The following is a 15,180-nucleotide window of genomic DNA, read 5'->3' as shown; positions in this document are numbered from 1 at the left end:
AAACTTTTTGGTTTTTTTCCCCCATGGTGTGCAGGGAACCACCCATGAAACTGCAGCCACTGAAAGACTTACATCACTCTGAATTTGCATCATGTTCTTGGTCAGCTCGACGTTCATGGCATCTGGCAGGTAAGTGTAGTGGTGGATCAGGTTTTTGTAGTGGACATTAGAAGCCACGTCCTGAGACTGTTTAGCAGCCTGGATGCTGAACATGTCAGGAGATGCATGGTAGTTAGCCTTGCTCTTCTCATAGTCTTTCTTGTACTCACGTTCAGACTGAATCTTTGCTACATTCATGTAGTGGACGAGCTTAGGGTCATCTTGCAGGCTTCTGAAACCCACGTGCTTTCCTTTGGCTTTCTCATATGCTTCTTTGTATTTATACTAGAAACAGAAGAAAGAGATCAAATGGACTGTGGGGTATGATCAGGGCCAGTCGCTGAGATCTGCTGCTTTGGGGCAGGCAGCTGAGCAGCAGATCTTGGTGCACGAGGGGTTTTCCAGGTTTTCCCTTAGTAGGGGAATGCCAGGGGAGTGGAGAGACCACCAGGAACCCACAGCTCTTCCTGGAGGAGCTGCTGACACCTGGGCATTGCCCAGGCAATGGTGACCACCCCCATGCTCATAAGAGAAGCCTTTCTGGAGCGTGGCAGCAGCAGTTTGTGTGGCAGATATTCTCATGGAAGGGTGCACAGGAAAGGTGCTGAAGCTCTGCCAGCCCAGCCAGGGAGCAATGGTGTCCACCCAGCAGAGAGCTGTGGTGTCCCTGTGCTCTGCACCCACCAGGATTGATACAGCTTCCCAGCTGAGCTCTGGTGGGAACACTCACTCTACCACCCAGGTGCTGGGCTGCAGGGACTCTCTGGACAGTATTGAGTGGCAGCAATGAGCCCACACACCTATGGGAGGTGTGTCCAGGTAGAGGAGATCCTCCACTAAGGGACAGAGCTCCAGGAAGAGAAGAATAGACTGAGGACTGCCAGGGAGTGTGAGATAGACCACTGGAGCCACGGCCTACCCTCCCTGAGGCAGGCCCAACAGGCAGACAGAGCTCAGGACAAGGATTGCTCCCTGTCCTCTCCCCAGCTAGCTGAGCATGATGACTTGGAGGACAGGGAGCAATGACAAAGAATTCCTGCCAGGTGTAGCAGGAGTGTGTCCTCAGTAACTACCTCACCTTCCCAGGAGCTCTTGCAAAATAGGTGTGGTGTTCTGCAAAGGGAACCAAATAATGACAAAGACAACAGCCCACTGAGCTTGGAAGCATCACCAAGGCTGAGCTGGAGTATGCTTCATGTCAAACCCCCTTCAGTAAAGACAAAAAGGCATGTCCTTGTCATGGGGGACCCACTTCTGAAGGGAGTGGAAGGCTACAGCCACCACTTAGGGCAATCTGCTGCCTCCTCAAGGCCAGGGTTAAAGACATAGAGACAACTCCCTAACCTGGTTCAGCCATCAGATTACTACCTATTAATAATTTTTCAGGTAGGCAATGATGAAGTTAAATCAAGTACAAGGGCAATGGGGGACCCACTTCTGAAGGGAGTGGAAGGCGACGCCCACCACTTAGGGCAATCTGCTGCCTCCTCAGGGCCAGGGTTAAAGGCACAGAGACAACTCCCTAACCTGGTTCAGCCACATTACTACCTATTAATATTTTTTTAGGTAGGCAATGTTGAAGTTAAATCAAGTACAAGGATAATAAAGAAAGACTTCAGGGCCTTGGGACGACTGCTGAAGGGATCAGGAGCATGTTGTGTTCTCCTCTGTCCCACCACTGGCAGGGATTGATGAGGGGCTAAGCAGAAGAGCCAGCAGATCAAGTCCTGGCTCCAAGCCTGGTGTTACCAGCAGGACTTTGGGTTCTTTGACCATGGGTTGGTTTACAAGACACCAGGCCTGCTGCCAACAGACTGGGTACACTTTGGGGTACAGAAAAGGATCCTGGGACAAGAATTAGCAGGGCTCACTGAAAGAGCTTAAAACTAGATTTGGAGGGGAATGGGGTTGAAATTGGGCTTGCTAGAGAGGAGCCTGGGAGCAGCATGCCAATGCTTGTGGGACACTGCTGGCAAGGTCCTTCACTCTGCTGTCTCAGTGGAGGTGGGAGATGGTGACCCATGCAGCAGCAAAGACATGAGTGGTATTGATAAGTCAGCAGCCATGGCAGTGGCTGAGAAGGGTCAGGTTGGGATTAAGGCTTCTCCCCCAAAGAAGGTGGTGGGACTGTTAGCCCAGCTGAAGTTCATCTACACCACTGCAGGCAGCCATGGGCAAGGAACAGGCAGAGCTAGAGGCCATTGTGCAAAAGTGCCCACAGCATTTCATCTCCTGGTCTGTAAACAGGTGCTAGTGCTGAGTATCTTCTGGGAATTTGTCACAGAATGATTGCAAGAGCTTCTGATTTAATTTCTCCTGTGACAAGTGGATTAAGAAACACTGTTCAGACACATTTGCCTATCTGAAGCAAACAAGATGAGCTCTAGTAAGTTCTACACAAACTAAGTCTTTGGGAAAGACTAAAATCTTGTCCTCATAATACTGGCTCTAGTGAGACTTGTGCATTGTTTAGCTAAACTCTTTTGAATGAAACAGTTCCTTCAGGAAGGATATACTTACATCACTGGCAGCCTGTCTAGCAGCCTTGGCAGCTTGGATGGGAATAGCATCAATTTTTAGATCATATCCTTTTGATTTTAATTCTTCCAATCCCATTTTGTAATAGTTCTAGGAGAAAAGGTGAAGTTTAAATGATCAGTTTCTAGCTAACAGAAACTTCACAGTGTAGTTGAATCAAGAGCTCTGGATTCAAAGCATACTCACATCACTAATATTGTAAGCATTGACTTTAGCCTGTATAAACTGGGGGACATCTGGAGGGAGGTGGTACTTGTGAATAATTTCTTCACCTTTGGATTTATACAGAATCTGCAAAGAAAAAGAAAGGAATTTAGCAACTGAATGTTTATAGATTGTAAATGCTTAATAATCCTGAGTGACACAGCTTGAAGATCTTATGTAGATGATGACAGGACAGACTTAAAAACTTTGAGGTTGAATAAGCATGTAATGAACTGGCCTGAAAGCAGGATAACAAGCACAGAAGGCTCCTAAAGACTAAAGGACAAAATAACCTTAAAGATTAAAATAACCAGAAACAAGGCATAGTAATTAAGAGCAGTAGACAGTAAAATTCTGTCAGCCTTTGTAGGTAGCACCTTTGTTCTGGCTTCTTTGTATAAACCAGAGACAGATTTGGACCAAAATCAAAACATGGATTTAGGAGGAGAATTAAAAGTAAATGTAGGACCTCCTTAGTGTAATGAATTAGGTGACAGCATAATGAATTGGGTAACTGATGCACCTAGAGATTAATGGGATGTGAAATCATGTAAGCAATCACATCTAGTTTCTCTGTTATTTGTACTGTATATAAACTGCTGCTCTTTGAGGTAACAGGGGCTGCACTTGTGATTTGTTGCCCAACACTCATTTCTGAAGAGCTGAAATAAATCCAAGCTCTCCACTCCAGGTGTGGACTGGCTTTGCACACTGGGGAAAGGACCCTTTTTTGGGGGACTACAGTGTTCCCTCATTCAGAGTCAGAGATGGGATCCCAGTCATTGCCAAGTGGATGGTATAGACCCCACTGACTCTTTCCTCACTCAGCTGTTAGGCTGAGAGCCCCAGCAGCAGCCACCAGCTCCCCTGGGCAGGGCTGGCATGGTGTGACCTTGGCCAAGGGCAACTGTGGGGGCTTGAAATGGCCCCAGGGAGCACAAGCCAAAATGGTGGACAGAAACAAAATTACAAAGATACACACTAAAAACTGACATGAACAGCCAACTGAAAAACTAAAAAAAAAAACCAAAACAAATTTCCACTGCTCAGCTGGAACAGAACTGTGGATACCCACAGATGTGTTTATGCTTGCATGCACATCTATGGACACCCAGTCACCTACACATTCACTGCAGGAGATCCTTTAGAAGTGGGTGATGAAGTGAAGGTGGCCACAGTGCAGAAGGAATCAGCAATGTCAGAGTGTAGCAACACGTTCTCTAAGGTTACTCACATCACTCAGCTGCTTGCTGTTGATCTCTGCTTGCTTCTGTACTGGAGAGTCAGTCACTTGAGTAAATTTGGTTTGATCAGGGTGCTTTTTGTAGGTGTGCTGAAGGAAGATAATAAATATATTTGCAGAAAAGGTATAAAAGCATTTTATAAGACATAGCAATGTCACATCTCCTGGGATAGTCAGCAACTATGGCATGGGTGCAGTAAGCTCTGTCATGCACAGTGGTTCTCAGGTTACTTTTTAACATAATCTGAGAGTTCATAAATCCTTAAAATACTTTTTAGGTATCGGTGTGAAATATTTTGGGTGGGTATATAAGTATTGTAATGTAGAGTATATATTGTAATAGATTAAACATTATTTTATATATATATAGAGAGAGAGAGAGTATATACATACCTATATATAGTATAGAGAGTGTATTATACACAAACAAATATTTAAAGTATCCTCCAACTACAGACAAGCTGAATAAAATTAGTATTAATAAAGTCATTAAAGTACTTTTAAAGTATCAATGTAAAAATATATTGACTTAAGCAGGTAGATGCTTGAGGTTCATCATTTTGGTACTCTTGCTCCAAGTTCATGTTCTTAATTGGTTAAAAAAAGCTTGTGCTATACCTCTCTTGATCACTAGATGTCACAAAAGGCTGTAAAATACCGATGAAGTCACATATGCTAATAAAGCCCAGCTAAAAATCATCAAAGCTAACAGGAACCACGTTGTAAATTGCTCCCTGCCTCAGAAGCAGATACTCCACCTGTAGCTGGCTACTTGAGAACCACCATGGTCCTGTACTTACATCTTTACACTGCTCTAACTTCTTAATAGCTTCATACTCTTGAGTGATGGTCTGAGGGAAGTAGCATTTTGTCTTTTCCTCCTCATAATCCGCTTTGTAATTTTTCTAGGGATCAAATCAACATTCAGTGAGAAACCACAACTGAGCTTCCTCTGAAAGGGGGAGGGTGAGAACAGAATGATCCCCACACTTACATCACTCTTCATGGCTTCAACTTGCATGCAGTGTGTATGATGTGGGTCCTCAAAGCTGCCCAAATAGTGTCCCAAGATATTCTTTTGATATGCATCTTTGTATTTTACCTGGAGAAACGATCACATGTGGGTAAATAAAAGTAACCAAGAGTGTGGGCAGTGAACAACACAACAAAACAAATACGCACATCACTGAAGTTCTTCAGGGCAGCATCAATCTGGAATTTTGGTGTGTCACAGTAATTCATGTTGTTTCCTTTTGATTGTTCATAGGCTTGTTTGTACAATTTCTGCAGAAGAAAATAACGTCAAATAACTCAGATCTCACTGGCTGACAAGAGTAAAAAACTGGTGTTGTGGCACAGAAAAGCTTTCCCAGGAGACTGAAAACTAGATGGCACTTTTTGCCAAATGATTTCTTTTTTAAAAAGCCTTTTTTAAGTGACTACACACAGGTTTGAGAGGGAAATTCTGACTAATGGGTTTTGAACTTCTTATACTGAGAGAAATGTGCATTCTCTGTCCCTGCACATGGAAACAGCAAGAGAGAAATCAAGAAATCCATTACAGTGACCAGAATACAATATATGTGGATATGTAAAAGTGCCACTTATTTTATCATTGTGGCCACATCTTGAAGCTCCTTAAAACTGTAAGGGAAAAACTTCCATCTTTTGCTCCACTTTCCATAGGGAACTAGATGAACTACACAATAATTAACTATCCCCATAAGATGCCACAGCTATTGTTAAACTCTTCTGTGTAGAAACAACTCCTTATCTGTACCAGTCTGGCTGGTGGTATCTCATGACAAATACTGGTCTATAAAACTAAGAGATCCTTCTGAAGAAATGGAGTTTGGTTTATTCTACATGACTGAAAATCATCCAGCTGTACTTTGATAATACTTACATCACTCAGCACGTTCCCTGCAGCTTTTAATTGCCTCAGCAGTGGGTTTTCTGTAGCAGGAAGCACATTGTAATCTGCAATAGCTTTGTTCTTTTCATAGTCAGCTCTGTATTTTGTCTTTAAAAGAATGAAAATAAAAAGGGTGAGGCTTTAAAAATTAGTATTAAAAGCCAAACACTTGCTAACCTATATAATTTTGAACTTTTCAGTTAAAAAATCCCTTTTTTTATTTCATGATTGATGTTCACAAAGTTCATTTTTAACTTCAAATGGCCATGAAAGGCACTTAGATCAGGGAGCCAGAGGCACAAGGTAAATGAGAGCTGTTTAGTTGATGTCCCCACCTCTAAGCCCCTCTCCAAACATTGTAAATTTCTAAATATCAGTTGACCTCTCAGAATAGACACACTCTTACAACAACTGACATGTGCTTGTCTCTGCTGATGCAAATGTTATTGTAGAACATGGAGAAGCCAAACATTTATTTCAGACAAAATATGGGCCAGCACAGCATCACTGAGATACACTGAGCAAGGAGGAAGAAGTAGGAAAATGCTGAGCCAAATTCAGCTAGCTCAACTTGGTCTTGATTGAGAGCATTGATTTCTTCCAACTGAGAATCAGGCACAGAGCCAACAATGAAGCAAATGAAGAATATTTTACTTCAGGGTTACTACTGTGGAGGATGATAAGCATGGCTAAGAGCTGACACATGCTTCCTAGTGGAAAGCACACAAGGATACATCTTTTGCAGGTGAGAAAATATATTTGACACTTGACAAAACCATTTCAGCACCAACTGGCCTGATTTCAGAAGAATACTCAAGATGAACACGTGAATACAGACCTTACTGACATTATTTGAAACTCTCTTATTAGCTTCATATTCTGGGGTTTCAGTTTGCATGAAGTAGATTTGGTCTTTCATGTTTTCAAAGTCTTCCTGGTATTTTTTCTGTTAGGAAGAGAACAGATAGCAACATATCAAATGCAGTCACAATATAAACCAGACATCCATGAAGCAGCTTATTTAGGAAAAGATAAATACCACAAATGGAGCTGGAAAAATTAATCAGGATTTTTCCACGTTAATTCACACAGAGGATGATAAAGTTGTTCACATCAAGTTTTTCTGAAGAATTCACTTACCATGCTTAGATTTTCTGCATTCATTTTTGCAACTGCAACGTCATAGCATGGAGTCTGACTCCACTTGCCTTTGACATTGGTCTTATAGTCCTTGTGGTAAATAATCTAGGGAAAAATTGAAAAAAATACATATAATTTAAACCCCAAGACACAGCTCAATTTTCATTTGACTTTTAAAAAAGTTCTTTTTAAATTTGCTTCACATTTTACAGCTGCCTTACAAATATTTTATCAGTTATTGTCCAAATCACTTCCAATATGATTTGACCTGAACCACTTCAGTTATTTCTCTTAGTAGCTTCCCTGACCCAGAAAAAAAAGAAGAAATGGGTGAAATTGGTGATCTTTTCTAGAAGACAGTTATTGATATGAAAATATCTCTATGAGAGGCAGCACTAACATATTCCTTTAGTTCTGTTTTCTCACTGGTCACATAATATTAGGACATAGTAGTGACCATTGTTTAAGGCAGAATTTATTGTTACTACTGCTGAAATTTGTTATAAACAAACCCTTTTAATATATAGAATCCCTGGCACACATAATTTCTGTTAGACTATATTCAAGCACATGGAAATCAATTATTAAGAGTTTAAAGAGACACTTCCTGTCTCTCTAAGAATAAAACATCTTCCCAAGTTTTGCCTCAGTGTTCCAAATGCGTTTTCAGCCCCAGCTCTGTCACTCAGCACAAAAAATGCAACTTCTCCAGTGGCTTTGTCATTGTTACCACATTGATAATGAACATATGTGCCAAAAACAACCTTAAAAAATTCTACATTTTGGTTGGTTTGGAGGTACCTGTCTAGCTGACTGTTTTATAGCAGAATATGTATGTGTACAATGGCTGGACACTGAAATGAACGTTTAGGATGTTTTCTGTGCAGCTGACCTAGGCAACTTTTCAGCAAAATTGGGTTATCCTTGTAACTCACTCACTCCAAACCAAAAGTGAGGTTCCTACAGAAAGAAGAGCTCTGCTTTCTACTCACATCACTCAGCTGCCTTGTCACTTTCTTGGCTTGTTCCACATCAGGTGGATCTGGTAGAGAAGTGTATTTAGATTTTCTTTCATCATGCCCCTTTTTGTAGACAATCTGAAAACGTGAAAGAAGGAAACATTTACAGTGACTACCAACTTAAACATCAGAATATTTAACTCTGCTAACAACACCATTAATTAAAGTAGTTCTGGCCACAGCTACTGCAGCATAAGTTCTTTCAGTCCATGTTTTCTGGAGGACTACTGAGAAATCTCTTGATAAGAGGCAGTGAAAAAGAATCAGCTCCCTGGGAAAGTTCTCAGGTATATTACTCTGTTACTCCTGATAAACATGACCTGGTGAACTTCTAGACACCTGCAAAATTCACTGAAATCTTTAAGTGAGACCTGAAATCCTCTGTTGAAGAAGTCTGTGTACCTAAGTATCAGCAAACCACATAGACTCCTAAATTTTCCTTTCACTCTTTTATAGAGACAGATTTATAGATCCACAAGAGTGAGCTGGGCTTAGAGCCAACGCTGAGAGCTTCTCCATGAATTTTGAGAGATGCTTGAGGTCTTCTTACTGATCACCTCAGAAGATTTTTAATAATTATCTCATTCATTCCTAATCCAGAGTCCAATTGCCAACAGATTTATACTCTAATATATGTATTTTTCTATGGAAATGCCACTACTATGAGAGCTAACCATCAGTGCACACCCGTGGGGTTTTATTTTCTGTTCCATTATGAAGTTTTTATATCTAGTCAAAATCCACCACGAAGTCTACCAAGTTACACTGTGACCCAAGGGTCAACCAGGCTTTGATACTTACATCACTCAGTGACTTCTGAGCCTGTGCCACCCTTCTGAGCTCTGGACTGTCATTGTATGGATAGAATAATGTTTTGTCCCCCTCCCAGTCTTCAGTATAAAGTTTCTAAAAAAAACAGAAAAATGCCAGAATGCTCATTATGGATTCATCTCTGACTTGGAATTCTTCTTGCACTTTCACTGCCTAGGTTTGGGGTTTTTTTCTTACCTTACTGAACATTGCTGTGTTTTTTATTGCATTCACAAGCTCTGGAGCATCAGGAGGAAGCAGGTACTTGTCCTTGCTCTCCTCCCAGTTCTGTTTATATAATACCTGGAAAGAAAGATCAGCACATTGGTTACTCTACCATTAGAAAAAGACTTACTTTTGTGAATGAACAAAATTAAATCTGCTTTACAGATTTTATTTTTCAAAGTCTCAAACCAGTGATGTTTGAAGACATTAACTGGAAACATTTAAGATTATATTTGTCTTATCAACTTCTCTCTCTCCCTGTGCTTCTAAACTGTTCTGTAAAGATTGCTTTAGTGCCCTGAGCTCAAAACTTTATTCCTGTTAGTAACCTCCCCATCCACAAATGTTCACACCCCTTCCAGAAAGCCAGAGCTCTCTCACCTTGCTCACTTGCTGTGACACCTTCTTTGCATGTTCTATATCCTTGGCCTTTTCATCCACGTGGCAAATAGTCCTAGCAGCTTCCCCAGCCATGCGGTATTTAACCTGCACCAAGGTGTAAAAAAACCACATTATTCTCACAGCAAACACCTTTTTTTCCCCAAGAATATTGGCATTTTGACACTTTGTTCTGCAAACACTCAAAACCTGAATTCAACAGAGTTTAGGATTAGTTCTTCCTTAGAAATGAAGCCTATGGAAAGAAAGGGATTTTGTGAATTAACTGAGAAAGAAATGCAGCTCTGAGAGAGTTTCAAGAGATATGAATCCCAGTTAGAGGTAATCAGAGTTCTCTCTAAAAGCACTTCCACCCTGTATAAGGAGACAGAGAGATCCCCATGCTGTGTGGTATGTCTCAATTTCACAGTCCATTACCACAGAAGCTTTAGGGATTCCCATTCCTAAGGACTCAACACTCCCTATTTACTGCACAAAGACTTAAGCAGCCTTTGAAGGTGGATTTCAGTTTCCCAAACCGTGTGGTGTGAAGGTGAAAGGTAGATTAGAGCTGCTTAAAAGAAAGAGGGGAGGATGACCTAGCTGCCAGAGCTAGAGGCACAGTGCCAGTGGGGCAATCACACTTGGCTTTCAAAGGCAGAGCACAGAGGGAACAACACCTCTTGGAAAATCCCACAGAAAAGATGTACAGAAGTTAATTTTGCAATGCTTAGAGAATCTAAGCACCATTCTTTCAGTGTCTCTTCAGGAAACTGACTTTCAGTTGCTTTGTGATAACAAAAATTTTAACTAAAATTAAACACAAATTAAAAAATTTTAAACAAGATTTCTAGTGTTATTTACCTGTCTCACAGCTTAACCTCAACAACAACAAAAAAAAATCACCAAGGACATTATTCATGATGACTAAAAGATAGAGTGCATGGAATCTTCAAAATCCATGATCTGGGCATTGCCATCACCTCCTGTGCCTGTAACTTCTGACTGGAAATATTCAAACCTCTCTAGGCACAGTTGAAACAGGGCTATTATTCAGCTAGAAAGGAACCATCCCATCTCCCTCACTGGAAGCCCTGAATTCCTTCCTGCAAGACAGAGCTCAGATTGTCACATACTCTATTCCTCACTCTTGTCATCTGATAAAGTTTCTGCTAAATAACACAATATCACCAAAAAAATTATCACTTCTTATCTAACATTTAAAATTGTGCCTCAAGTTGCTTCTTTACCACTCAGTAAATATTTTTTCATATGGCAGTGGACACTGACCTCACTGAGCTGCTCTTGCACTTTCTTGATTCTCCGAATTTCTGGGGTGTCAATTGTGGAAGCATAAGGCTTTCCTTTTTCTTTTCTGAATTTTTCTTTGTACTTGTTCTGAAAGAAAACAATGACAGATGTAATAAGACACCTCCTAAAGCTCTGGCAGAGATGTATGCAGCAATTATTGGTGTATTTATCTGGTTAGTATAGGAATTTTTAAGCATATTATTGAGTAATACAAACTGTCATTACTCAATTACAGAGTTACACTTATTTTAACCAACTTTCTTATATCTGACACAACAGAAGAAATCCATTTGTACCTTTAGCTTGGTTTACACCACCTCTAGTTGATTGTGTTTTCCCTAGGAGCTTGATATTGATAAATTTACAGTTATTTGTTTCAGTAACCAAAGAAAAATGCATGGGTGAGGGGAGCAGTGCTACACTGACAATCCCACACAACCTTAAAAGAGTGAATGATGGTGGTTTATATAGGTTAAAATTTAGGAAAAGAGATCAGATACCACCTGCATCTGTGCAGAGCAGTGGTTTTCCACTTTTCACAGCATTGTACAGTGCTGTTCTACTGGACTGTGATATCCCATATGAGGAATTTAGGTTGATGTTTGTTCCTATATACTGTGCATAAGGGTTTTTCTTGAATACATGGAGGGATAAAGAAATATACTATTATAAAAAAATATTAAGGTTTGCTATTCAATAGGCATTAGGCCCTGTTATCTTTCTTCACTTGGCTGTCCAAGCCAGACAGAGCAGGAGTCTTGGCATCTCTGACAATCTTCAGCCATCTGCCTCAAGCCACTTTTTGTGCCTAATGATGATCTAATGCAGGAAACAGCCAAGAAAGGGGTTAACTCAAACAAGGAAACTTCCTACTTTGGGCATATAACCTTAATACACATCATGAAAGAAAGAGGAGACAAAAAAAAGTAGCATGAAGGTTTCCAATAGTACCTATTAAATATTTTTAAGGCTGGTGCTGCTCAAGAAATAAAAGACAAGGGACAATTTACCTCACTGAACAGGTCCTTCATTTTATTACTGTGTTGCAGATAAGGTGTCAAAAACTTGGAGGTGTCCACTTTTGTCCTTATTATCTTCTTCCTGGCTGGAGCTGCTGCAACCTCAGCAGGAGGTTTTGCATGTTCCACTGTGTGTGTGATAGTTTCAGGACCTGAGAAGTCTGTGCTAATGGTCTCAGTGATCTCAGTGACCACCTGGGAATGAAGAAAAACAATAATTAATTGTTTTATAACTAAAAATCCTCCTTTTATGATAAGCATTTTTCACCTCCCCTATCTAGCAAAAGGATCTTATTCATTAACTACCTGCAAGACAGAAAATCAGTGACACTTTTCCTGCTGGGATGAACCAGTACACCCACTATACCTCACTCAACCTAAAAAAAAAACCCACAAGGAATTAACTGACTGGCTGATTTCTGCATCAAACTCATGCAATTATTCTCCAGAGGAGCTGGAAGAGTGGGGCTCCTGTTGCCTCTCTCCTGTGTGGATAACTTCCACATGCATGAGGGGAGTTCTCAGGTGGGACCACAAAGCATAGAAATGCTCTCAGTGCTGGAGTTGTGTTGAAGACACACAGTGTTTTCCACTGGTAACAATCCCCTAATTAATTTAAAACATTTATCTGCTAATTAACTTATTCATGCTGTAAGCAATAATTTTAATACTAACATTCTAATGAAAAGCATTTAAAAATAATTATTACAACTTAAAATCATGCTCCAAGATCACCTGAATAAGAAAGTATCAATATTTATTTCCTATCATTTAGCATTAAAACAAAAGTGCCTTTAAAAGGCTCAGATTTCTGATGGCTACTTGCAGTCCTGTGAGACAGACCAGAAAATGCACCAAGCATTAAACATTAAATGGAGAATTATTAAAAAATGAAATTACAAAAGGTTTGTTTACTACATAAACATTAATTGCAAGTCATTAATGCTGTCCCAGGATATTATTAGTAACTTCAGCACCACCACAAGTTTCTGTCTTACAATTTTTTTTTTCAAATATACAAGTGTTCATCTAAGTTTTGGCACTGGAAAATCCTTTAAAGTCTGATGCAAACTGGACACAGTGATAACTGATGGTGTTATTGCCTTTAAATTCTGTCTGGTTAGAGATTTTAAAACACTTTATGAATTCTCCTGGTTTGGGTTAGAACAGAATTAATTCTGGTCAGTGGTTACACTTGTCAGCTCAGTCTTTTCTCAGTAACTTCACTTTCTGAAGGTCATGGCAGATTTTCACAGTCTCTACTTCCAGAAGTGAAAATGCTTCATTTTAATCAGCAAATATTCTGTGGTATTTGTGTGTTTGATATGAAAAATTAGCCCTCAGACCACAAAAGGCTACCAGTTTAGCATTACACATTAATTACAAGCATATGTACATCACATGCAACATCACAGGGACCTTTACCTCATGTGGTTCACCTTCCTCAATAACTGTTTCTTCAATGTAGTACTATTGAAAAAAGAGGAAAAAAACATAATTGTTAAAACAGATCACACAGAATAGCAAATTGTAGATTCTGTTAAGCTGTTTAAAAAACACTTCTAGAGAAACAGAGCTGTAGTTCATGGGCACCACATTTGCATCCTTGGCAATTCTGACCATCACAGTGATTGGATTTTTTTTACACATATTCTTCAATTAATCACCCTCCCAAGTAATTAATGCAGGATCATTATCTGATTTTAACCACAAGAGGGAAGACAATGATGACTGCACTAAAAGAGTCAGTACTCAAAGCCACAGGATTTTCCAAGTGAGAGGACTATAGTAGTTTCTTTCCCTTGGAGTTGTTCCTACCTACAAAACCTTGAAGGACACCAATAATTACAGACTGTACTAGTGATCACAATTTTGAGCTCAGCAGCCCAGTCAGTTTTCCACCCACTTAATTACCCACTTGCCCACTCCACATCATAAATTTGGTGATAAGAAGACTGGGGGTTTGAGGGGTGTTCCTAAAGCAGTCAAGGTATGCAATGTTCACTGGACTCCCCTTGTCCATAGCAATGGTGAACTCATTATGAGCTAGGAGTTGGGTCAGATGCTCACTGCTCCTCATGAAAGTTAGAAAGGGTTTTTGAGAGGCTTTGCTCCATAGCCTTCCCAAGGACTGAAGCGAGGTGAACCAGCCTGTGGCTCTCTGGATCTTCTTTCTCACCTTTCTTGAAGGTAGGAATGACATCTGTCTTTATGACAGTGCTGATGGCACTTGCAGAATCCTTCCTTGCTGTTCTTCACTTCCTTTGCTGACTTCAACTCCAGCTGAGCTTTGCCCATGCATGTAGTGTAAAATGTCTTCTGTATTTATGTTCCTCCCAAGTGGTCTACTGCTTCCACCTCCTGCATACTTCTTTTTTTTTCTGTTTGAGCTCAGTCAGGCTCTCCCTGCTCATGCATGCCAGCCTGCTGCTGTGTTTGGCTTCTGCACATTGGACTGAACAATTCTTGTGCTCTGAGGAAATTGTTCTTCAGAACCACCCAGCTCCCCTGGGTCCCTTTGCTCTCCAGGGCTGTTTCCCATTAGATCTTCCCAAGCAGGTCCCTGAATAGGCCAAATCTGCTCTGCTGGAGTCTGGAATTGTAATTCTCTTTATCATGCTCACTCCTATCTGAACCTTTAACTCCACAGTCTTGTACTTACTGCAGCCACAGCTGCCCTTGACTTCTGCATCTTCCAGCAGTTCTTCCCAGTTTGTGAGCAGCATATCCAGCAAAACATCTCTCCTAGCTAGCTCATCAGCCAGCTGCATCAAGAAATTTACCTTCAATACATCCTTGACCTCCACAGTTTTGTACTTACGGCAGCCACAGCTGCCCTTGACTTCTGCATCTTCCAGCAGTTCTTCCCAGTTTGTGAGCAGCAAAACATCTCTCCTAGCTAGTTCATCAGCCAGCTGCATCAAGAAATTTACCTTCAATACATTCCAGAAGTTTCTGCGAGGCTGCTCTCGATCTCTTCACCCCTCAGCCTGTGTTGATACCAGGGGTTGCCCTGACCCAGGCACAGGACCTTGCCCTTGGCCTTGTTGAACCTCACGATGTTCACACAGGCCCACTTCTCAAGCTTGCCCAGGCCCCTTTGGATGGCACCGGCCCATCCCTCAGGCGTATCAGCTGCACCACTCCCCTCGGTGGCGCCCCCGAACTCCCTGAGGTCCCTCACCGTGCCTGAGGGCGCAAAGCCCGCTCACCTCCTCCTTCACCTCCCCGGGTGCCCCGAGCAGAGCACATCTCCCGTTGGAGAGGCAGCAAGGGCTA

At 41.2% G+C, this 15,180-nt stretch overlaps 1 protein-coding gene across 1 annotated transcript in view; it reads right to left on the bottom strand.

Annotated features, from left to right (window-relative positions):
- LOC103778828 (nebulin-like) overlaps window positions 1-14,816 on the bottom strand; it is a gene marked incomplete at both ends in the record, with an annotated part of 21,768 nt that extends 6,952 nt beyond the window's left edge. Inside the window, 17 exons of the mRNA XM_008946444.1 lie at window positions 73-384; window positions 2,620-2,727; window positions 2,824-2,928; window positions 4,076-4,174; window positions 4,885-4,989; window positions 5,079-5,186; window positions 5,267-5,368; window positions 5,991-6,107; window positions 6,838-6,945; window positions 7,140-7,244; window positions 8,132-8,236; window positions 8,960-9,064; window positions 9,167-9,271; window positions 9,575-9,679; window positions 11,893-12,096; window positions 13,327-13,371; window positions 14,526-14,816. Of these exons, the coding sequence (XP_008944692.1) occupies window positions 73-384; window positions 2,620-2,727; window positions 2,824-2,928; window positions 4,076-4,174; window positions 4,885-4,989; window positions 5,079-5,186; window positions 5,267-5,368; window positions 5,991-6,107; window positions 6,838-6,945; window positions 7,140-7,244; window positions 8,132-8,236; window positions 8,960-9,064; window positions 9,167-9,271; window positions 9,575-9,679; window positions 11,893-12,096; window positions 13,327-13,371; window positions 14,526-14,816 (2,229 nt within the window). The remainder of the gene's footprint in view (window positions 1-72; window positions 385-2,619; window positions 2,728-2,823; window positions 2,929-4,075; window positions 4,175-4,884; window positions 4,990-5,078; window positions 5,187-5,266; window positions 5,369-5,990; window positions 6,108-6,837; window positions 6,946-7,139; window positions 7,245-8,131; window positions 8,237-8,959; window positions 9,065-9,166; window positions 9,272-9,574; window positions 9,680-11,892; window positions 12,097-13,326; window positions 13,372-14,525) is intronic.
- Between the last annotated feature and the right edge of the window lie 364 nt (window positions 14,817-15,180).

The sequence above is a fragment of the Merops nubicus genome, unplaced genomic scaffold (genome assembly GCF_000691845.1).
Source record: "Merops nubicus isolate BGI_N331 unplaced genomic scaffold, ASM69184v1 scaffold11508, whole genome shotgun sequence".
Classification (NCBI taxonomy): Eukaryota; Metazoa; Chordata; class Aves; order Coraciiformes; family Meropidae; genus Merops; species Merops nubicus.
This window is presented reverse-complemented; position numbering and strand designations above follow the sequence as displayed.